At 34.8% G+C, this 24,693-nt stretch overlaps 1 protein-coding gene across 1 annotated transcript in view; it reads left to right on the top strand.

Moving 5' to 3' along the window:
• LOC149801207 (complement C3-like) overlaps window positions 1-24,693 on the top strand; it is a 333,137-nt gene that overhangs the window by 160,018 nt on the left and 148,426 nt on the right. The window contains exons 14-17 of the mRNA XM_089955246.1: window positions 1,911-2,063; window positions 4,485-4,559; window positions 13,489-13,591; window positions 19,230-19,379. Of these exons, the coding sequence (XP_089811372.1) occupies window positions 1,911-2,063; window positions 4,485-4,559; window positions 13,489-13,591; window positions 19,230-19,379 (481 nt within the window). The remainder of the gene's footprint in view (window positions 1-1,910; window positions 2,064-4,484; window positions 4,560-13,488; window positions 13,592-19,229; window positions 19,380-24,693) is intronic.

Here is a 24,693-nt window from a genome sequence, read left to right as displayed (position 1 = left end):
CAAACTGTAAAAATGTGCATGTACATGAAATATGGCAAACTAAAAATGTGTGCATGTACATGAAGTGTGGCAAACTGTAAAAATGTGCATGTACATGAAATATGGCAAACTAAAAATGTGCATGTACATGAAGTATGGCAAAGTAAAAATTTGTGCATGTACATAAATTATAGTAAACTGTAAAAATGTGTGCATGTACATGAAATATGGCAAACTGTAAAAATGTGTGCATGTGCATGAAGTATGGCAAACTGTAAAAATGTGTATATGTCCATGAAGTATGGAAAACTGTAAAAATGTATATATGTCCATGAAGTATGGAAAACTGTAAAATGTATATATGTCCATGAAGTATGGAAAACTGTAAAAATGTATATATGTCCATGAAATATGGAAAACTGTAAAAATATGTGCATGTATATGGCAAACTGTAAAAATGTGTGCATGTATATGGCAAACTGTAAAAATGTGTGCATGTACATGAAATATGGCAAACTGTAAAAATGCTACAAGTCAAATGTTGCATTCTTGTGATGTATCACAGCCAAACAGAATTTACAGAATCTTGGACCATCTATCAGTCTCACCCCTTAAGTTCATGTTCTCACATTATGATACATTTTTATGCTAAGATTTTACTTGGTCTTATATTTTGTAATGTATTTGTTAAAGTGATTGACTTGTTAGGCAGAAATTTAATTGAGAACCAGATAAATTAAACTATATTGTCAGTGCATGTTTACCTAATTAAACCATATATTATTGTAATTTTGAGATCTAATAGACTGGTATTCTGAAAATATAGAATACTGTAACTATTAGATCTAACAGATTGCTATTCTGATAATATTATAGAATATTGTAATTGTTAGATCTAAAAGTCAGGTATTTTGAAAATATAGAATAGTGTAATTATTAGATCAAGCAGACTTGTATTGAAAATATTACTGAATATTGTAATTATTAGATCTAACAGACTGGTATTCTGATAATATCATAGAATATTGTAATTATTAGACCTAACATACTGGTATTCTGATAATAGTATAGAAATATTGCAATTTTTGGATCTAACAAACTGATATTTGGATCTAACAAACTGATAGTCTGAAAAATATCAGTGAATATTGTAATTATTTGAACTGATGGATTTATTCTGAAATATATGGGCTATTCCATTACACATGAGACCCAGGGAATGCACATTTAAAGTGGGGTTCTCACCCATAGATGCAATTTAGAAATTTCTTATAATTTTAATATGAAGTCTGTGAAATCAGTGTACCCTGGCATATGTTTTTTTTTTAAACTGCCTTCCCTGGGTACCATGTATGTTTAACTGGAACAGCCCTAAGTGAATTTTATCCCTTTTAGATCAAAGAAATTGGTATTCAGAAAATAATACAGAATATTGTAATTGTTAGATGAAACAGTTATTTGGAAAATATCATTATTTTGCACAGGATTAACTTATTTAATAAAAAGAATTTTCCAGGTTTTCCTTACTGTATATATTTGGAATTGTTAAAAGAACTTTTAATTTCTTTTTTTTTTTTGGTGTTTGGTTGATAGGTGTATTTGGGGCTATAGCATACATGCATGATTCCATTAGTACAATATCAAATGAAATTTCAACAACATTACAAGAAAGTAAGATAGTTCATAATATCTGTAGAGCATCCACATTCTAATTGTTAGATCTAACAGACGTATTTGGAAAATATTACTGAATATTGTAATTGTTAGATCTAATAGACTGGTATTCAGGAAATATCACAGAAATGCTGATCACCTACAATACCATTGTTGATGCGCAGATATTTAATCCGTTATGATGCAGCATTATAGTTGGCCTTAATTGTCACTTGAATACCAATAATTTAATTATAAATCTATCTTTTATTTGGCAGCTTACTGTCAAATTAACAAATGATCAAATGGAACCAGGGCACAATATTGAGATGACTGTAACTGGAGTGGAAAACTCCAAAGTGGGACTGGGGGTCATAGACAAAGCTGTTCTTCTTGTCAGCAACAGATCTAACCTACTAGAACGAAGCCAGGTAAGTAAAATTATGCACTTATGAGACACAGATGGCAACTGGTTTCTATATCTCACCCAAGGCTATGGCCAGAGAAGAACACATAATTTGTTGACAGGATGACATCAATGTTAGGAGTTACTTTATCAGTCTTATTTATCATGCTGAGTGGAGTTTTGCTATTACCAGTTCTGCCCTTTATAATGAATTTATAATGTCAGATTCCTTGAAGCATTAGTTGCATCATTCGAAGCAAGAGGGTTTAGACCCAAATATTTAAATTCATTGAAACCTTGATACCTGAAACCATCTAGGTACCTAGTAAATCAGTGTGAAAAATTGATAGTTAAAGGTTACATATTATGCCTGCTGCCAGGCCATAAAAAACACTTAAAACATTCTTAGTTTTTTTAGCAGACCATGCTTGATCTATGAAATTTTACTGTAATTTGACAAAACGCAAATATGAACATGTTAAATAATCATATGAAGATATGTATGATCTTTGTCATGTCCACATTAGTGGGAAAGGCATGCTTACACCAGTAGCAGCAACATCGATGGTGGCTGTATCAATAATTTTTTCATTTGCATATACTTCCTAAACCCATTGATAGAGTTTCATAATATGAAGCAAGAAAGGTTATGAAACGAATACATTTCATTTTGCTATAAACTATCTCATCTCATCTCTTTGACCTTGGGGTCATTGTCACAGTAAGGAAATTTGCATTAAGATTTTGGTCAAAGTTTGTTTTATTTGCTTTTATTTCCTAAACTCCTTAATGGATTTTGTTCATAATTGGAATCAATCATTATAAAGATAAATCATTCTTCGATAAATTGTTTCACCTTTAACCTTTTTGGTCAAGGTCATAGTCAGAGAATTTGTGTTAAGGTTTTGGTTAAAGTGTTTTAATTTGCTAATATTTTCTGAAATCCCTGAATGGAAGTTCATTCTTATGCTGAATTATAATGAGGCTAACATCCTTGGTGAATTTTTCCATTAGAAATTAGTTTTCCAGAACATTCCATTGCATCCTTGGTCTAGTGACTGTCTGTGCATAACAGGAATTTGGTAAACAATTATTCATTCCTGTTTCATATCAGTCTGTGGGAATCAATGATCAGAGTTTATAGTTGTGTTCAGATATAATTCTCAAAGAATTGTTTATTTAAATTATTAATTGGAAATACAAAGTGCTTATTGACCTTTTGGACTAACACAGTACTTTGGGGATATTGTGAACACATTCAAGACTATTGGTACATCAGCACATTCAAAGCTAGTGCTATTTCATGACATAAAATATTATTGAATCTCATTTAGAACATTCTATACTGTTGGACTGGTGACAGAACATTTAGGATTATTTGTGATTTAATTTGCAATACTGTAACTGTCTCTTAAATTTTCACTTTGTAGTTAGGACAATACATTATTTGTTAATTTTACTAAACTTGTTGGTTTTCCTTCTTTCTGTATCATAGTGTAAGACCTAAAGTTGTAACAATTGAACTACGCTTTATACTTATTGATTCCACATATATCTGTGATTTAAATATTTAAAATAGTACAGATAGAATGATTGGAGGAAAGCTAAATACTTAAAGTAATGGTTTCCATTTTGAAACTTATGGTTTCATTAGCAGTGCACAACTGACACCCTGGCAGTTCTTGGGTTTTGGTGTTGTTTTGTTTCTCATTGATCTGCCACTGGTGTTGTGTATAACAATTTAAATGTATGCATGATACCTACTGGCAAAAGCATGTACCTCTTTGGTAGCTTTGTAAAAAGGTATATGGTCTTTCAGTGGTGTGGTTAAACCTACTCCAGGAAATTTGTTCTTTCTCTCAGACACTCACACACACACAGACACTTCTTTTATCACAAAATAATTTTGTTGAAACTAAGATGGATAGAATATGTTGTTCTTTTAAAGAAATCAGAGCACTGAAATTTTTTCCACATTATTGTTATTATTAATTTCATCTGGCAGTTTAGTGGCACTTGATAAAATAGTCGGGTTGTGATTATAACCATGTTTATATTTGCTCATAACAAGTATAATAGTAGACAGGACCCAGCGTATCCAAACATCTCAGATTTCTTCATCTCAAACAGATGTTTGAATATCTGCATTTTGGTTTGAGAAAATAAAGAAAGAAGCAGATGTTAATGGTTAAACATTTTTAATAGCCCTAAATTTAGCCTTATTTATCTCGGAGGAAATTTTTAGGATTTCAGATTGAACTGAGAAAATTTATAAATTGCTTAATTAGTTATTTGTTTAATGGAATTGTCACATTAGTACAGACCAGTATAGGCTTGGAAAGAAGGTCAGACTGTTATATGATTTTGAATTTAAATTAAGTTGCATTAGATGGCTAAGTAAAAGTTCCATTTTATTGAGTCTAATTTGCCTTTTTTTTCTATTCAGATGTTTGACAAGATGGAAGCCCATGACCGAGGATGTACCAGTGGTGGTGGAGTGGACAGTGTCTCAGTATTTAGGGTGAGCAGGTCCCCCCCCACTCACCCCCCCCCCACTTTTATGATGACATTAAAAGACCTCCTTTAAGTGCAGCTCCAAAGTTGGTGCCTTTTAATGACTTTGATGGAATTTTGTATTAAAATTTGGTACTACCAAATTTGAAAATTATGATCATAATTGTAAAACAAAGTGGGAAAATTTACGAAGAAAAATACTTACACTTCTCTGTTTAAAAGGAGTGGCATTATAAAGTAAGTCCAAAGTTAATGAGAACAGGTGTACTGTGTATTACACAACACATTATATTGATTGGCTGATATTGCTAATGGAGATTTCAATACATTATATTGATTGGCTGATATTGCTAATGGAGATTTCAAATTATGTTGATTGGCTGATATTGCTAATGGAGATTTCAAATTATGTTGATTTACTGATATTGCTAATGGAGATTTCAAATCATGTTGATTTTCTGATATTGCTAATGGAAATTTCAATACATTATATTGATTTACTGATATTGCTAATGGAGATTTCAAATTATGTTCATATACTGATATTGCTAATGGAAATTTCAACACATTATATTGATTTGCTGATATTGCTGATTGAGATTTCAAATCATGTTGATTTTCTGATACTGCTAATGGAAATTTTAACACATTATGTTGATTTACTGATGTTGCTGATGGAGATTTAAGCACATTATATTGATTTACTGATAATGCTAATGGAGATTTCAACACAGTGACATTGATTTACTGATATTGCTAATGGAGATTTCAAAGGAACTATTGTTGTATTTAATTGAATCTTTGCATTAGGAGTGCACTAGAAGTGGATTAATTTCATACCATGTGTCTGCAGTAAGGTAATGCACTCTAGTAAAAGAAAGCAGTGCACTCTTGTGAATAAAGTCACACAGTATAGCAAAACATGTAGTTGAATAGTGCACAGTTATCAGTAATTAGTGAATTCAGAAGGAAAGCTGTTGTTTAGCTCTGACAGGCCTCCTTCCACTGTGCACTGAATTTATTTAATACTGATAACTATCCACTATAAAAACTATATTGTTTTGCTATAGTGTATGACCTTAGTCTTCAGTGAAAGCCCATATAGAAATGTGCATCCACTAAGAACAGTAGCAATACAAATTTTAAAATGGCCACAGAAGTATATCATGTAGGATGTCCAGCTTGCACTCTGTATATTAGGACCATCAAGACTTTGTATTGATTGTGTGTGAAAATTTCATGGCAATACTCAATGCAGTTCAGGAGGAGTGGCAATGCCAAGCTTATGATTAATGGGCAGACAATAGATAGATGACGGACAGAAGGTCTACAGACCAACAAACTATAACATAAGCAATTCTGGTCTATGAACAGTAGTTACTTCTACTGGTCGTTGACCAGAATTGATTATGTTATAGCCTGTTGCTCGTAAATCTTTGTTCTTCTGTCCATCATCCATTTATTGTCCACCCATTGACCGTTAGTTTGTTATTGCCACTCCTTCTGAACTGCTTAGAGGATTGCCATGAAATTTTCACACATGACCATCTCAGAGTTTAGTTGGTCCAGAATATAAATAGTGTTACCTGGACATCCTATGTGGCCATCTTTACAATTTTAGTGCTTCTGTTCCTCAGTGGTTTGTTTCACTATCCCACAAACATAAAAAACTTTGCTAAAAATGTCTCAGTGAAATTGATACCACAAAAGCTACAGGACTTTATCAGATTGGTCCACGACTCATTAAATCTTCTGCCTCTGCTATTGTAGATAGCATGACATTCATAATTAATTTAAGTATTGCAACCTCATCTGTCCCCAGAATATGGAAAACTGCAAAAGTAATTCCTATTCACAAATCTGGTTCTAAGGATGATGCTGATAACTACCGGCAGAAAGCTTTTGATATGGTGGATCATGAAATCTTTTGTAGAATAATAGTATCTGCATTGTAGATTTCAGGAAAGCTTTTGACATGGTGGATAATTAAATCCTTTTGAAGAAACTGAAAATTTACCACTGTTCTGTCTGAACCTGGAACAGTTAGATATGGAGTACCACCAGGCTCAATTCTAGGTCCATTGCTATTTATATTATTTATTAATGACCTACCAATTTTCCATTAGACTGGTTAGTTCAGAGAGCTCCATAATATTATCTTTTCTTATGTGGAATAAATGAAAACCAGTCTAGCATCACAATAAGCCAGCATGGTGGCCACTAGGGTAGCTTCCTAGCAAACACAAATGCCGTTACATTTAGTCATACCTGCTTGAAATCAATAAGGAAATTATTTATTTTCACAGAAATTGTGAATATCATTATGTCCTTAATCTGCTGACACTGCTGCATTGCTATTCTCACATGTACACAAAACTTGCAACTTACATACATGTTCGTGACATCATAGGTCCAGTAGTCACATCATATCAAAAATAACCTATTTTAAATATTAAAAAAAAAAAAAAAAAATTATTACATGAAACTCAGATACTGTTTAAAGAAAACCCACAAAAGAACACAAAATTATCTAAATATTTATTCCAAGAAAAGCTATCTGGGTAAGATTCATGAAACAGCATGTGTCAATAATGGTTTTGTTGTATTGAGCTGACATGCTGTCTGCTTAATGAATCTGTATACCTGGTAACTCTCATGCCGGGAGAATAAAACTCAGGAATTTTTGGTTCGTTCATGCCTATCTCCTAATTTCATAACACCTCCCGATTTTTGCAGAGAACTCTTGATCATCACATTATGTCTCTCTATAAAAAAAATCCCTCATGAATAGATGTATCTGATGCAGTCCAAAGAAGCCATGTTCAGTTTTATCATCTGTGACTATTGTTGACGAAAAAAGTTTAAGCATTAATCATGTGAAGTTACGAAAAATTTTTTAACTCTACAACAATACTAAAATCAGAAAATAAACCATGATTAAAATAAACCACAACAACAAAATTGTCAGTTTCAATCTCAAGAATGATCATTGTAGTTGTAGCATCTCCATTCCCACGAAAGAAACTTCAGTGAGTGAACACCTAGCATTAATGAACCATATATACAATTGTTAATTACCATGATCAAATTAAAAGAAGAAATAATTAAACATACCACACAGCGTATATGCCCTGAAAAACTAATTCAGAATAAATGTTATTTACTAAATAATGTTAAATGCATTTTCAAGTTGAGAACAAGGAAATGAGAGGGGACATAAGACATGGGGAAAATAGTTGTCACATGTATAGTACAAGAAAAGGGAACATATTCTTATTTTGCCAATCAGTTGCTGGTGCTTATATAACACATGTTGTAGAACGTGTCTTGTTTTTTAATTATCTTAGAGGACCAGTCTTTTTCACAAGATAATTGCAATGATAAGGATTAACTGTTAATTAGTCACACTGGTTTTCTTGCTTGTTGACTGAAGACTAACCTTTAGATATTGTGCAGATTGGCCACAGGTGACCAGAATATAAAAGGAGGGTGTGGCCTAGGGGAAAATAAGGTTCACCCGTAACAAGATAATCACAGTGTTCATATGGTCTTTGAAGGCCTTTGACAGTTCGCAAGAAAGGATGTTGCATTTTCAATGCCTTGAAAGTTTGGGAACATCGAGCAGATTACCCTGAGGTCTTTAAAAGTCTTTGAAAATTGAAATTAACCCAAACATTTTAATTTCTTTCCATAAACACAAATAAATAGTCCAAGGTTGTTAGATTCGGATGTAGTCAAGTTTTCCTGGCTGCTTTCTTTTGATGACCTGTTCAGTTTCATTTCATCATTAAACAATATTTTAGTATTTTCCATTTCTTGTTTTCTCATATAACATAGCTTGTATACAAAATGTTAGCGAAAATAGGTCTTGGAAATCTATGTTTGTGGTCTTTGAAAGTTTGGGAAAAGTCTTTGAATTTATCATTCAGAATTCTGTATGAACTCTGTAACTGGGTTGGGCTCAGATTATAACAAAGAATGGCAACAAACATACAATATTTATTCATGAATGATTCAGTGGAAAGTTTTATGTTCAATTTATGCATATACAAGATTAAAATTTTGGACAATTAAAATAGTATGCACGAATCTGATAATGTAATGCAATGTAAAAGGAACATGAATTGATTTGTAAGAAAAGAGCTTTAAATAGTACAGACATTTATGATTCAAAGTGATTTCACACAATGAAATCAGATGATTCACGTAAATGTTAACAATTTTCACACAAATGATAATAAATGGTGTGGTTCAATGAAATAAGATGGTTTGGTAAGTAAAATGTTGCATTTCCCTCAAATAGTGAAATATATGACATATGATATGCTTTACTCAAATAGTAAATTGTTGCATTTCACTCAAATAGTGAAATGTATGAGTTTTCCATTCAAATAATGAAATGTGAAATATCTTCTCAGTCCTTACACTATGTTGGAAGGCTGAGGAGCCACCACCAATGGTCCACCCCTCCTGGTCTGCCTGTCGATCTGTACAATCTTTTGTTATCTGCAAACTTGTTGGTCCAGAAGCCTTGGTTCTTCATCAATAAACAACCTTAATGTTCTTCCGGACAGTGTCCTCTCCAATGCAGCACACTGGGTATAACAGAACCGAATTTAGCCCATGACTAAACAACACCTACAATCCGGTCCATATATGGAGATACAGCATATCACTCTGTCACTCTCCAAGCACAACACTTGACTACCAGTCAGTCAACCATGAGTGGATCGCTGGTCAATCAGTTAGTGGTCAAACATTTCACCAGTCAGTCAGCTGAAAATATATCCAAATTTGTGTGCTACAGATGACGAGCATGTATAATAACATAATGATGTTATGGACTGGAAACTTGAGTTACCGGTAATTCTTTTATACTCATTATTTTATCGGGACAATTATACAAAGCGATAAGCAGGTTCAGAAGTGAACCTGTATCCAAAAAGAATCCTATAGTACTTAAGAACCATTAATAAATCCAACATTATCACAAATATAAATCATTCTTGGCAGTATATCAAAAAAGTCGGAGTTACAAAAATACAAAATAGACGTGGTAGTACAATAATTATATCCTATAATACAAATAGGAAACTAATATATAATTCAAATAACTCTACAGCTGGAGATTGCGAGTCTTTAAAGTAGACTGTTCACTGACAAGACTTCTTGTATTTGTGCCATTTAGCTCTTCAATGAGGTAATTTATACACCAACTATGTAGCCCTACATCATCTGTGTGCTTGAGGAATATCGGTTTTCACATCATAAGCCATTTGCTCGTGCAGCATAGGATGAACTAAACTCTTTCAAAATAATATGCGATATACATAAATCATCCTCGGGTAATGCTGTACACAAAAATTGAGACCTTAGTAGTTGTATTTAATGTAAATAAAATGATAGATTTATTCAATTCCCTGACAGCATCAGAGGGAGAAATGGCTAATCCTTTGAATTTGAGAAATTTTCATGTATTATACCCAGAAGGTCAGTCAATATTTAGTGAAAACGAGGCTTTAAAAATGCAGTGAAAACCATTTTAGATTTTAGGCCCCAATCTCCTTTTATCTTTATTTAGACTCCCTATATGGCTTTTGAAAAGTTAACAAGTATGAATCTAGCTTTGTTATTCAACTGTCATTGAATATGTATATATATATTTTTTTACAACAACATTGGAAAGGGGGTTTGTTATTAAGATCACATGACTATTGTACCTCCATATCATATAGGTTGTGAGATTTGTGTAGTCATGTGACTAGGAATGCAAATTTTGCGTATCTGGCCAAGTTTCATCAATGTTGTTTCATTTAGGTTTACTGGGACCACTGGGAAGTTGCTATGTTAGTCTGCTACCACCTGGTGGTGGCAAATTCCAACTTTTCAATAGACAATTGACTCTGACTCCACAACCAACATAAATGTCTAAGTATAAAAAATGGGGTGGGAAGATTCTGAGGAACTAAGATTAGAAAATGGACTGCCGTTCCTTATACTTAGAGTAGTAAGTCAAATTTGTAATCTAAAATATTGAATCTCAGCACTGAACTTTGGTGCTGAACTATTACACTGTATGACATGTAGCTTGAAGTATTTGTTTCAGGTCTTATATTGGTTGCAAAATTGGGAAATTGTCCACCATTGTATTACGTATTAGGTAAATTTAAGAAATGATAGCCCCTGTGAGTATCAATACAGGTTTTGGATTGGTTTATTCAATTAAAAGCAGACATATGTTGATTTTACATCCTTTTTTGTTCAGTAGTATATAATATTGAAGGTCTTTTTGTCAAAATTTAAATCAACCCCTTTGTAGTTAGGTCTTTTTCAATGATGGATTTTTAAACAGATCATCTTAAGGAGTTTGGGTTGTTTTGAAAATGTTATTATAGTTTTGGGTTTTATTGGTACATATTAATTCAGTGTTAAAACTTTTTTGGGTTTTATTAGTACATATTAATTAATTCAGTGTTAAAACTTTTTTGGGTTTTTTTGGCGCACATTAATTCAGTGTTAAAACTTTTTTGAGTTTAGTTGGCACATAATCATTCAGTGTTAAAACATTTTGGGATTTTATTGGCACATATGAATTCAGTGTTAAAACTTGTTTGGGTTTAGTTGGCACATATTTATCGCTTGTTAAAACTTTTCTGGGCTTAGTTGGCACACATTAATTCAATGTTAAAACTTTTTTGGGGTTTTATTGGTTCATATGAATTCAGTGTTAAAACTTTTTTGGGGTTTATTGACACATTAATTCAGTGTTAAAACTTTTTGTGGTTTTATTGTCACATTAATTCAGTGTTAAAACTTTTTTGGGTTTTATTGGTACATATTAATTCACTGTTAAAACATTTTTCTGCAATAGATATGAGTGATATGTTTCATTTGTTGTTGTTTTTTATTGTGACAGGAAATGTTCATTTTGTATAACATGCATATTGATTGCTATTTTGATTTACAATTGATTGTTCTGATTTCTTTCGAATTAAAAGTTTGAAAGGAAACAAAACTAATTTATGTTCATTATGTTGTTTCCTCACACCAACATAATGCAGTTCAACAAAGTACAGTTTGCATTTTTATTCTATAGATTGATATGGCTTAACTTGACAATTTTATATTAATTTTATTAACTTATTTCTTGTGAACAAAATTTGTATTTAATTACTTGGTAATGTGTCTGATTCAGATGTTATGGGAGTGTCATGAAAAAGAAACATCTTTTGGTTTGAAAAATGCATGTTTTGTAAGCTAAAATGCTCTTTTATTCCATTCATTGATGGTCATATGTGACCCTTGAAAAAATTAATTTCATTCTGGAAAAAAACTGGAAAAGACCTGAAATGTTTTCTTCAAAAAACGTGGGAGCCATATAGTTGCTTCTACATTACCAAGGTGCTAATCTTATATCCAGTATGGTAATCATGTTGGGCATGTTGAAAATATTGTTACTGTACTGTTCCTCTTGAAATGATGCTCATATTAACTTGGGGTTTTACCAGAAGACTTTCTACAGTTTAAATTGTTCAAATGTTACAATTCACCTTGTTCTGTCACATAATTATGTGATCTCAGATATTTATTTCAGCTCTAGTTACCAGGTGTCACATACTTACATTACATGTGTCTTGATGTTTTGAGTTTGAGCTGAAGGCATCCTTTTCGCAGAAGGAAGAGTTTGAAATTATTGAAGCTCATATAGATGGAACCCAATTTATTTCAGTCCATTTGAAATAATTCACTTTTTGATGCAGCAGCAGGTATTGCTTGTTTTTCTATTGGAAACTGTTATCAGATAATAAGGTTGCACAATACAACATAGTTTCACTTTTAAAACATTTACAACAGAAATAAGTGTTAGGTGTTTAGGCTCTTTTAAACAGTAGCAAGAAAAAAGTGAAGACAACCATCTTTGTAAAATTAGACAAATAGTTTATTTCCCTAGAAAACAAGGTAATAAAGAGAAAAAAAACTTAAATCAAAAAAAATTCAAGAATAATCCAAGAATTAAAAAATAGAAGCCCTAGTAATAAAAAGACCTAATGAAACTGAGTTCAAATCCCGATGAAATCCAAAATGGAAGGCGATGATGTATGCTGCAGTCAGTGTCATCCTGTTGTGTCAACAGTTTTTTGTTGAATCACATAAAATAATATTCCAGTGTTTGAATTCTGTAAAAATTCAACCCAAACTGGTCACAACATAAAACACTTTGACTTGTCAAGAGTCAAGGCAAGAATCATAATTATTTCTCACTACCTCAGTAATAAATCTAGCTACGGCACAAGCCAGATGCCTGGATGTGGATCAGTCTACTGGGAAACCCTAAGTAATACATGTTATTGTCACATACTCCAAGTATGGTCTTGACTAAAACCAAAGATTATTTTACTCTGGAAAAGAATTTTTAAAAAAATTAAAAAGTTGTTTACAAGAACCCTATGCTAGTTTCTGAATCAAGGTAAGAAACTAGGGCAGCATTAGTTACAACGTTTCTGTTATTAGGTTCACCAAAAACTGAACTGAATTCCTGGGACATGTCAAATCCAGTGAATAAAATGATATTAGCATGTAATGGAATTAAAACAATTTAAAACTAACAAACAATTAAATTAAATCAAATATACATAACATAGGCAAAACTTTAAATAAAATTGAAATCTTTGCTAAATGAAAAATCTGACCTTCTCCAGAATAATGTTGTAGATGACTCAAACTATGGACTACCAGATAAAGCATTTTGTGAAAAATGTTGTTAAAAATTAGATGGTAAAAATTAAAGGTGAGTAAAATAGTGTATCACCATACCATCTTTGTCACGACACTGATGTCAATTTGATTGAATCCCTTCACACAAAAATTATATGAGACTCATAGAGCTCTTACCAGAAGATTATCATGATAATAAAGAAAATCCATTTTTTCAACAGGATGCTGGAATGGTTGTTTTGACTAATGCTAGATTGATCATGGAGAGCAACACCAACCTGAACTGCCCACCCAGCCCAAATCGAAGACGCAAACGCAGTACAGGTAACTCATCAGTTTTGATTTATGTGTTCTGCCTTGGGAACATCATGAGTACTGTAATTGTAATGTTGTAATTTCAGCTGTTACAGTGGTCCCCCTCTTACAAAGTTGCTACTTCTGCATCAAAAGTGAAAATGGGCCTTTTATGAGGGAGAATAACAGTTAAAAACTATATTATTTTGATGTCTGGCAAATTGGCCATATAAAAAGGTATTATTTTGAGTGGCTTCTTAATTGGGGTCCACTGTATCATTGTGTAGGTGTGGGCCCAGTGCTTAAAATCATTGAAGAATGGAGATATAGGATTTGGAATGAGTGGTATTATAAAATGCAGATTTATGTTGATGACATTTAAATGTAAGATTTCTGAATTGATTAAATGCTTTGTTTTTATTATGTGATGACTATGTAATCATTGTATCTTAATTGGGTGAGCTTCATTGATACATATTTCTTATGTGCTACAGTGACACTGATAGCAAAATCACAGAGTCATTGTCATATATGTGTCTGAAAGACTGTAGTGGGATCAGCGTTAATTGGACATGACTCCTACAGAAGCATTAAAAACTTGAGTAAGTGGAGCAGTTTTATATATTCAGGGGACATGTTCTGGATTCTTTCTCTTTAGCACATTACAGTGGTCCTCCTCTTGAAGTTTTATTGGCTGTTTACACTGCATCACCCATTTTGTCTTCAAAACTACTTCTCTTTGATGGCCAATCCTTTAACAAGGCCAGTAGCCAGTGTATTGTCACCACAAAATTAATTTACCCCTGATGAATTGACACTTATTAAGGGTTGAAAGAAGGACACTAAGTTTAGATTTCTAAACTGAAAATGACATTCTTTCCAACATGCCAGTAAAGTACTTTAATCTATAAAAATAGGCCAGCTGTTAATACAGTTATCATCATTACTGCTGTGTATTCCTTAGTTGTCAGATTTTGTCACTTTGATAATTATGGATATTATTATATCATATTGTTGTCACCATAACAAATCTAACAGCTGAGAAACATATTACTGTTCAGCACAGGTCTGTTTGATGATGGGTCAATAGGAGTACTCTCCTAGACTTTAACCAAGGCCAAGAAAATGTATTAATTAGCATGTACATAGGCATATAACCTGATCATATTTCCCCTTGGATAACTTTTTATTTTGCAAAGCATGGAGAATGTTCTCTCATTATCAGCATTAGAATGTTGTTATGACAGGACAGTCATGCTCAGTATGCAAAGAAAACATCTTGAACAACAGCTTTTTATGTATACATGCCAGCTCTTCTTTACAAATTCTAATCATATTACTGTTCTGCCAAGCATCATAGCACCAGTCGCTGTACTGTTGGAACATTTCCGGTCATAGTAGACTGGTTCTGGCTGATTTCTCTGCTGTGTTGATAGAATGCATACAAATACAGTGCATGTTTTTTTGTGCTTTTTTAACTGATTAAACAAAAAAAAATTAAGTTTCAAAAGTGGTAGATTTCAGCTGTAAAATCATATGTGCATTAGACAGACTTTAAAGCAGTATGTATGGCTGGTAGAATCACATAATAGTGTTACAAGTCTATATTCATAAAATAAGTAAACAAAAGAGTGAAAAGCAACAAGCTTTGTAAAATTGAACAAATAATTTACTGTTTTGGAATACAAAGTGAAAATGAAAAAAGAGAACTTACTGCATTGCAAATTAAATCCCAAAATAATCCTAGAATTACAGAGACAAGTCCGAATAATATAGTTCTAAATAAACTATAGCAGAAATCAAAATTAAGTCCAATGCTAGAGTTGTTGATGTGCCTGTGGTGGCCTGTAATATGTTTTTGTACAAACAGTTTTTTGTTGAGATATAGTAATATAATTCCAGATTGGAATTCGTGATAAATTCCATTGAATGTCTGTCCAAGAATTTTGTTTTTTCACGAGCACTCTGTATTTCCAGAGAAAATAATCACGGAATTAAATAATTTGAAGAAATAAATTCCAGCCCAAATCAACTACTGAAGACAAAAGTAATACAAATGATTCTGCTAGATTTTAAGCAGGAATGAATAATCTTTCCAGTGACGAGATTATATAGTCCCCCTACTTGACCTCAGATCACAACATTTTCTAAAAGAAAACTCATTTCCTAATGGAAAATAACATTCTAGAAAGTTTTTAATGATTAGAATATAAAAAGTTAGTTATTATTAGAAAGGAGATTATTAATATTATAATATATAACCTGGACAATGTCGGTTACACCAGTTAAATTGTAGTGGAATCCACCCAGGCCCAAATAAAAATTTAGTTCTATTAATAATGATCCCGATGTTAAACCCATACACATGGTTAATTTTTTAACTAGGTATTTAAGTTGTTTACAGAATAAAATTTTTAAAACATCACTAATTCAGGTCAGGTAGAAAATAAAATTGATTTTGGATAAGATTAAATCCAACATACAATGTTACATTACAATAGCATATAATGAAATAAAATAAATAACAAACAATGCATATTAAATATACATAACACTTCGCCTTATAAAGAAAAGGAAAGATTTGTGCAAAAAAGCTTTAAATTTTTTAGTCAAATATACAGTGATTAAAAAATTACATGAGATGATACAAAGTATATATGAAACAGTACAGTATTTGTATATTTGAAAGTGGATCTGCTATTAAATTATATTTTCCCTTAACATGCCTAATGTCAATATTGTTTTACTGCAACATCTAAATATACCTTAATAATCGCTGATTTTTGCTTTTCATCTTGCCAATGAAAGTGAAGGGGCTGTGATCACTGAACGCTATAAACGGAGAAGGCGCTGAGCTAATGTAAACTTCAAAGTGTTGTAATGCCAGTATCAAAGCTAAATATTCATTCTCGATTGTGAAATAATTTCTCTGGTGCTTACTTCGTTTGTTAGAAAAATAAATAATAATAATAATGAGGACTTGGTATAGCGCCTAATCTTTAGAAGCTCTAAGCACTTTACAGCATTAGATAACACCTGTAACATAAAAAACCCATATACAATGATATTATTACAAAAAACAAACACACGTTAAAAAATATCCTGAAAATATTTAAGGTAGGGAACATTATTAGGTCTTTAAAATAGCACACTGGATGATCAACACCATTTTTGTCTTCTTGAATCAATACTGCACCAACCCCAACGTCATTTGCATCAACATACATTTTAAATGATTGTCTGAAATTTGGAGCTGAAAGAACTAGAGCGCTCTTATGTGTGGTCTTTAACTTATCAAAAACCTCCTGACATTTTTCAGACACATGAAACTTGCTTTTCTTGCTGAACAAATTTGTCAGGGGTTCAGTTCAGCAGTTATGGAATATTGGAATAAAATTTTCAATAGTATTCAGCCATACCCAACATTGCATCATTTGCTTTTTACTGATATGCACAGAGAATTCAGAGATGGCCTTTACCTTAGTATCTATAGGCTTAACTTGTCCATGTCCTACAATATGTCATAGAAATGTAAGATAAGCAAGGTGAAACTCACTTTTGGATAATTTAGTGATTAAATTTGCATCAATCAGTCTGTCCAAGAATTTCTGAATTGATTCTAGGTGATCCTTCCAGATTTCATTGTAGATGATGATATAATCAATGGAAGCATCGCAGTTATCTAGACCAGATTTAATTATGTTCATTAAACATTGAAAAGTACAAGGCAAACCCTTCATCCCAAACAGGATCTATTTATATTGATAAATTCCATCTGAATCACAGATGCCGAAATCTCTTGCCTTTTGCATTGCAATTTTTATTAATGGAGTCATTGATTCTTGGCAATAGAAATGAATCTGATTGGATTTTTCTACAGTATGACAAGTGTGACAATATCTGTAGTATGTACAAACATCACTTTTAATTTTTAGCCAATAAAAGTGATTCAAGATCTTGAGATAAGTCTTATTGATCCATAAATGACCAGCCAAAGGAGTTTCACAGGCCAAACTAAGAATTTCCCGTCTTTACCATTTTGGAACTTCAGTTTGATAGTTCATCGATCACTCATCACCAGCAGGTCACTCATTTACTGAGCTTAGGAGGTATTGAACAAGGACATGGAGGAAATGACGGACTTATCCAATAAATGGCATCTTCAGCCACGCGTAACAAAGATACCGTAGTCTCCAGCGTCATCCACCTTAACAGTGAAAATGCGAAACGTGAGCTTTGCGTTCTCCTCAATGGGCAGCAAATAAAACACCACACCAACATACCTTGGCGTGACTCTGGACAGATCACTGACATTCTACAACCACCTGAAGAAAACTGCAGCGAAACTTTTGGCCCTCGAAAAAACTCCGCAAATTGGTTGCCTCAACCTGGGACACTAGTGCTCAAACACTCAAGACATCAACACCGGCTCTCTTTTATTCGACAGCCAGGTATTGCACTCCTGTCTGGGCTTGATCATCCCACACCAAGTTAATTCAAGTCCAGCTCAACACAGTAACGTGCATAATCTCTGGAACACTACATCCTACTCATTTACCATGGCTGCCGGTATTCAGCAACATTCATCTTCCACATCTGCGTCACCAGGAAGCAACCACAAAAGCATTGGCTAAGGTCTATACTAGTGTGAAACGTCCAATATACATGGACATCACCTCACATCCAGCAGTCTGCTTGACTTCGAGATGTCCAGGCTGGTTAGGTATGCTGCCAGAGGATATGACAGCTATTTTGTCATGGAGTGCCGAGTAGTCTTCAGCCGATGTTGTAAACCACTCCCTTGTAGCTGAACTATCTATCTGCCCTCCTGGCTTCAAACTTCCATGTCGTTTGTGGACCCTGCTGAACCGCTTTCGGACAGGACAGGGTCATTGTGCAGTCAGCCTTGTCCAATCGGGCCAGGCCTCTGATTTTTCCTGTTGCTGTGAAGCTCTACAGACTGCGTCACACATTGTGAACAACTGTCCAGTGACAAAGTTCCCATGTGGACTGCATGCTCTGCACCTTGCCGATGATGACACTGTTAAATGGCTGAGCATGCACTGCACATGATAAATAAATACCAGTAGGTACCTCAGGTTGTCTCCATTTTCTCATAAGGACCCTATTTTTGACAAAATAACAAACAGGCACTTCTGTGGATTTAGTTTCACTAATATACGACTTAGGTACCACAATTTGATTAGTTACTGACATCATTAGCAGGTACCTCAGGTGGTCTCCACTTTCTCATAAGGACTGCATCTGTCAGAAAGTAGCAGGTTGGTACCTCTGTCTTCATTCTGTTATTTACAATTGGTAGCAGTCAGAAATAATATGCCCTTTCTTTTTGTAATAGGTACACAGAGGAAGAGATAATGATTTCTGATTAAAATTTGAAATTGCTTATATTAGGCTGAAATAGGTGTTTAATGGAATAATTGAGGTCAACTTGATTTTGGAAAAGGTTAAATCCAGCATACAATGTTATATTACAATAGCATATAATGAAATAATAAAATTTAAAAGAGACAACTAACTAACAAACATATTAAATATACATAACAATAAAAACCTTAATCTAGAAGTATGGGGTTACATGGATTGATGAACATTAACATTAAATGTTGTATGAGTGATATTTCTTTTAAAACTTTGTCTCTTGTAGATGTGGATTCAGTGTGCTGTAAGGATGGTGAAAAGTATGCAGCCACCATTGGAGATATGACTGCATGTGTCCGCCGAGTCCTGGAGATGCACAAGGAGGACAAAAACATATCTGGTGACTGTCTGAATGAGTTTCTGAAGTGCTGTCGAGGTAAAGAAAGAAAAGACAATATCATTCTCCTAAATGTAGCAAAGATAACATTTACCATCCATTCAGATTTGGCTGAAACATCCTAATTTTGACCTCAAGTTATGCAACTATAACCACTTCTATCAGATTCCAGTTTGACAGTCAGCTAACAAATTTATATAGGCAAACTGTAACAGTTGAATATAGATTATCTAGATCAATGAAATGCTCGTAATGTGTAAATGTTCAACTTTTGTGAAAACATAACTAAGCTCTTGTATGATAAAAGTAGTTGAATATTGACCAGTCAAAAATCATTGAGTTAGCAACCTGGTTCACCTTGCAAGTTCCAGAATTGTGTCAGAATGAATGACTTATGAGAATAATTAATACCTTAAAAAAACATGACGTGCTGAAGAAATTCCAAATAGGATATACAAGGCATCGGGATTGGATGATAACATTTTCTTGCAGTCTTTTCTCTACAGACTTGTAAAAGAAAATCATTTCTCATGGTTAGAAGATGACTGAAGGAAGCACATTTAAAACAAAAATCACCTTGAATTGGTGAGGTTTAAATTCATTTGTTGGATACCAGATTTGAAGTTTTCGTTTTTCATGTAGAATTCTGAATTTTTTAATGAATATTCCTATTAGACATTAGTTGTTCTGGCATCTCTGCAAAGAGATTGAAGAGTTTGCAGTATGCATGGACAGGCATAGGTTTTGGAAATTCCCAAAGTGGCAATAGAGAACAGGGAAAGATCGAGAGAATTGGTTGTAAAGTTTATGTGTTGCCCCAACAACTTCTTGGGTTACAGGATTGATGGTGATGATGAGTATCCTATGTTTGACAAAGTGTCAATATTTCAAGCACACAATTAATTTTGCAAGAAAAATTTATCTCCAAAAATGAAAGAAACATGCGTAGGGATTTCCCTTCAACACAAAACCTACACTCCTAATTCCATTGTCAGCTTAACAACCCCCTTCAGCATGGGTTCAGATACATTTGTTTTGATAGCACATCAACACATGAGGTGCTATTTCATGCAGAGACAATTTTAATAGAGTTCCTTGCCCAGAGAGACACCATGGCCTGGTCTGGGGCAGGATTTGAACCTACACCCTTCAAGGTTGTAAGTTAGGTAGTGCTGATCACTGAGCCACTTTGGCTGACTGTAGGGTATTGTTTTTTTTCTTCACATTTTGTATTGTCTCACAACTTGGATGATAACCTTGAAACTGTTTAGTTCACAACTCCTCTTAAAGTTCAAAGTAAAAGAAATTTGACATTTTATCAAATTATATTAGTATTTTGGAGTTATTTGCAGTAACTGCATTTCCTGAATGAGTTTGCTTAATTACAATATTGAAGTATCTGCCTATATTTATACGCATGAACTTATAGGATAGATGGTCTGTTTTTTATTTTGTGAATCTTACCTATACCAACTAAGAAATAATGTGACAGTGATTTTCATTAAAGTACTTAATTTCGTATTTATTATGTGTATCTGCATGCCTTCTTGCCTGTGCTTCAATCACTTTTTTTGATCCTGTATGTATCTGTTATATTATTGCTTCGTTATCAGCTTTGTACAAAACGGAACTGAATTGAGGGGTTGTTTTGTAATCTTGAATTTCTGCAAAAAGGTTGGTTTTATTCTTGAAGATTGTGATTTCGTTGATAAATTCCTTGAACTTTGCCATAACCTCCTTGAATTTATCAGAGGGAATAAAAGCATTTAAAACTGAATAAGATACGTTGGGTTTTTTAATTCACAATTTTGTATTTACATGTTTTCCCCAAAATATTATATAAAGAAATAAAATTGGGTAGATGTGAATATATCCTCCCACAGAGTGGAGAAAAGTTTGAATGACCTTTTGCACAAACTCTGTATGTCACATGATTGCACAAGACATCAGAGCGGGTGGGAGGAGGGCATTTGGCAATAGTGTCAGGTAAGTATTACATAAATAAAATGAGTTTTACCCCCCCCCATCCCCCATACTAAAGTTTAATATAAGTAATTACTTATCCTGCCACTGTTGTGTAGCTGACTTTGTCAGTTAGGTGGGTAGGCTGATGCTTTTGTCAAACTGATCACCAAGAGAGAAATTTAGTTGTACTCATCATAGTGGGAGAGGTCCACATATAGAAGGTCGAGGACTCTCAGAATCACAAAATGTGCCAGAACAATGGGTCCCAGGAAACAAAAACATAAGATGTGCTGCGGTACTCTACCTCCCTAATGGGATGGAGCAACCCGCTGTTGTGGTGATCAACTTTCACAACAGGCACAACCTGTGGTTGCAGTGCTTCACCTCCCTAATAGGAGGGCACAAGCAGCTGTCACATTGCTCTATCTCCCTAAGAAAAGGGTACAACCTGCTATTGCCATACTCAACCTCTTTAATGGGAGGATGCAACCTGTAGGAAATCAGAGACAACTGGTGTCAATTGACAAGGCATGAATCTCACTTCTTCATCATCAGTTTGAGAGTGAGGTTTGGAAAGGAACCTTCATTCAGTGGTTTACACAGGGCTTGGTTAATGACCATAAGACACAAGATTCCATCTGTGTATAAGAGGGCGGGATGCAAGGTAAGCAAGGTGATGACAGCTTGATAGCACTTGATGCTGGATACTGAACATCTTTTGGTCTTAAAATGGAACAAAGGAAATTAGCAATGGAAATTATAGAGGGGCAGGTAGGATCTTTGTTTTCCTTCTACACCAATCACAGAAGAGTCTTCACCTGGCATCATAGACCTTCAATGTAGAAGTTTTCTTGGCCTGAATGATACAACTGTAAACAGAGACGAAAAACTTGTTCTGGCAGAGAGATAGCTTGAGACAGCAGGCATTTAGGTTGTCATGTAGGAGGGATCCCCGGTGTTGTGACAGGACATCCCTCCTGTGAGGTAGAGACCCTGGTTGATCGCTGAACAGGTTTAAGAGATCATTGAACCATGATGGCTGGGGTCACAGTGAGACCATGAGGATGATCTGGGCAGTGGATTTTCTGTCTTTTTGCAGGACTTGTGGTAGCAGTTGGAAGGATGGAAAGGCATAACCAAAACAGACAATCCCACTGGAAGCTGAATGCATCTACTGCCCATGCTATCTGAAGCAGGACAGGAGACACATAAAAGGGATGTTGTTGTTGAACCTGGTCACAAACAGATCTACATGGGGTCTTCCCCAGAGGGAGAGCAGGGACTCTGTTAGTGAGTGGTAAGATCATTCTGTGAGGACAGATCACTCTGTTCTGGACAAATGTGGCAGACTCGGATTGCGAAATTCATTGAGGCTGCCAAGATGAAGGTTCCAGACCTCCATGTAAGAGAATGGGCATGAGTGCCTCTGTGACATCATAGATATGCTCTGATGAATGTGTTGTATGAGGAGGCGATAACACAATGGCCCCATATTCTGTTGATGCACTTTTCCAATGCTGGAAATATGCTGTCATTTCTAGGGCATTTATGTATAGGGTTAATTCAGCCTAAATCCAAGAATCATGGATAATTATGTCCACTGGCTCTCATTGAGCACCCCAACAATCTGACAAATCAACTAACAGATAGGAGTGGGGATCTGGTGCATGCATGGAAAACCCTACTAGGAATCTCTCTCAATTCATCCACCCAAGCAAATGGTGGTCAAACGCAAGTCCTAGAAGGATTAGGTTGATTGAGAATCTCTGTGGTTTACACCTTGCAAGGAGGATAAACTTTATAGAATGCATATGGTGACATCCTTAGAAACAATCAGCTGTTTTGTTCAAGTCTCCAAGAAGGGAAAGATCAAGATGAGCAGGTAACAGGGTTAAGCTAGTAGCATCTCTAGGACAGTCAGGATTCGATCTAACTAATCCAGAAGAATCCAGACCATGTTGGTTCATGAGAAGTTTATCCCCACATAAACAAAGTCCTAAGTTGGGACAAGTTCCAACTTCTCAGTGTTGGGTAAGAGACATAGATGAGTTACAGTGGACCAAGAGCTGAACAGCGGGACTAAACTTGGACATTGTGAATCAGCCAGTTGTCAAAATACTGGAGAATTGATGTTCCCAGTATTTAGAAGTAGACTGCTACCTCTACCATGATCCTGGTGAAGACTTTGGGTGCAAAAAAGATTCCAAATGGCAGAACCCGGAATTAAAAAACTTTCTGGTCTAGGCAAAAGTGAAGATATTTGCGGTGTGGAGGAAAATATCGGTATGTGCAAGAGAGCATCCTGAAGGTCCATGATGATGGCCCAGTCAAATGGACGAAGAGACTTGTGAATTGAGGAATTTGTTACCATCTTGAAGGATTCCTCCTGATTAATAATTCCCAAAATTTCTTGCTGACCAAGATGATTGCGGAGTAGGAGGGAAACTGTTCATAAAAGACCCTCTTGACTGCCCCTTTATGCAAAAGGTTGTTTATCTCTTCCCTCAGATTGACCAGATTGGACTGGAGAAAGAAAATGGGGGTCCTTGATAGTGGGGGTTGTTCATGAAACTTTAGTCAATAATTCTCATTACAATGGAGAAGATCCAGCCATCATCCATGATGCTTGACCAATACCCTGAGAAGAGGCCCTGGCGAGGACCTACTGGGACATATAGGAAGAGGATATTTGGCAGGAGAGGGGTGAATTGCTCAGGCTGTTCCATCCTGCCGTAGGAAAGGAAGGAGGGTTAGAGAACTTCCTCTTAAATCTTTGGAAACCTGGGCATTGTGGACCTGATGAGTGAGGAAGTGGTATAGCAGGATTATGGGGGTTTGACTGAGGTTGCGCCTACTTGAAAACTTTTGCAGACTGTTCTTGAGGGCAATTTGTCTGATCTCATTTTCTGGTCAGTTGTGATGGACCAGGAGTGGAGTTGAAAGATCGCTGTTGGTGATCCTGCAAATCTTGAGAAGGCGTGGTAAGAATGAGGCAGCCAACTAGGGTCTCAGCTTCTAGAAGAGCATCCCTTCGAAGGTCTTTATTGTAGCTAAGCAAGACCTTCAGTGAGTCCATCATCACTTCAACTGTGATTGCAAGGTCCACCAGACCATGGGTGCATAATGGACCAAGGGCCCTGAGGTGGAAGGCCACACATCCCATTCATAGGTTTAAATGGGAACACAGGAACACCAGTGTGATCCCTGTCCATAACTTGAGTCCTGTGTATTGGTTGCAAATCCTGCAAAGGGTGGAATGGTAGAGGTGGGGAAAGGGGGAAGCTCTATCTTTGCCCTGTTCCCCCATACCATGAGGCCAATGAGTGATAGGTGGAGAAAACCTTATCTTCTACTGATTTATCACTCTGTGCATCATGGGTGCAGTGTT

The sequence above is a fragment of the Sinohyriopsis cumingii genome, chromosome 4 (genome assembly GCF_028554795.1).
Source record: "Sinohyriopsis cumingii isolate HCF-2022 chromosome 4, ASM2855479v2, whole genome shotgun sequence".
Classification (NCBI taxonomy): domain Eukaryota; kingdom Metazoa; phylum Mollusca; class Bivalvia; order Unionida; family Unionidae; genus Sinohyriopsis; species Sinohyriopsis cumingii.
Note: the sequence above shows the minus strand (reverse complement) of the source record. Positions and strands in the feature narration are given on the sequence as shown.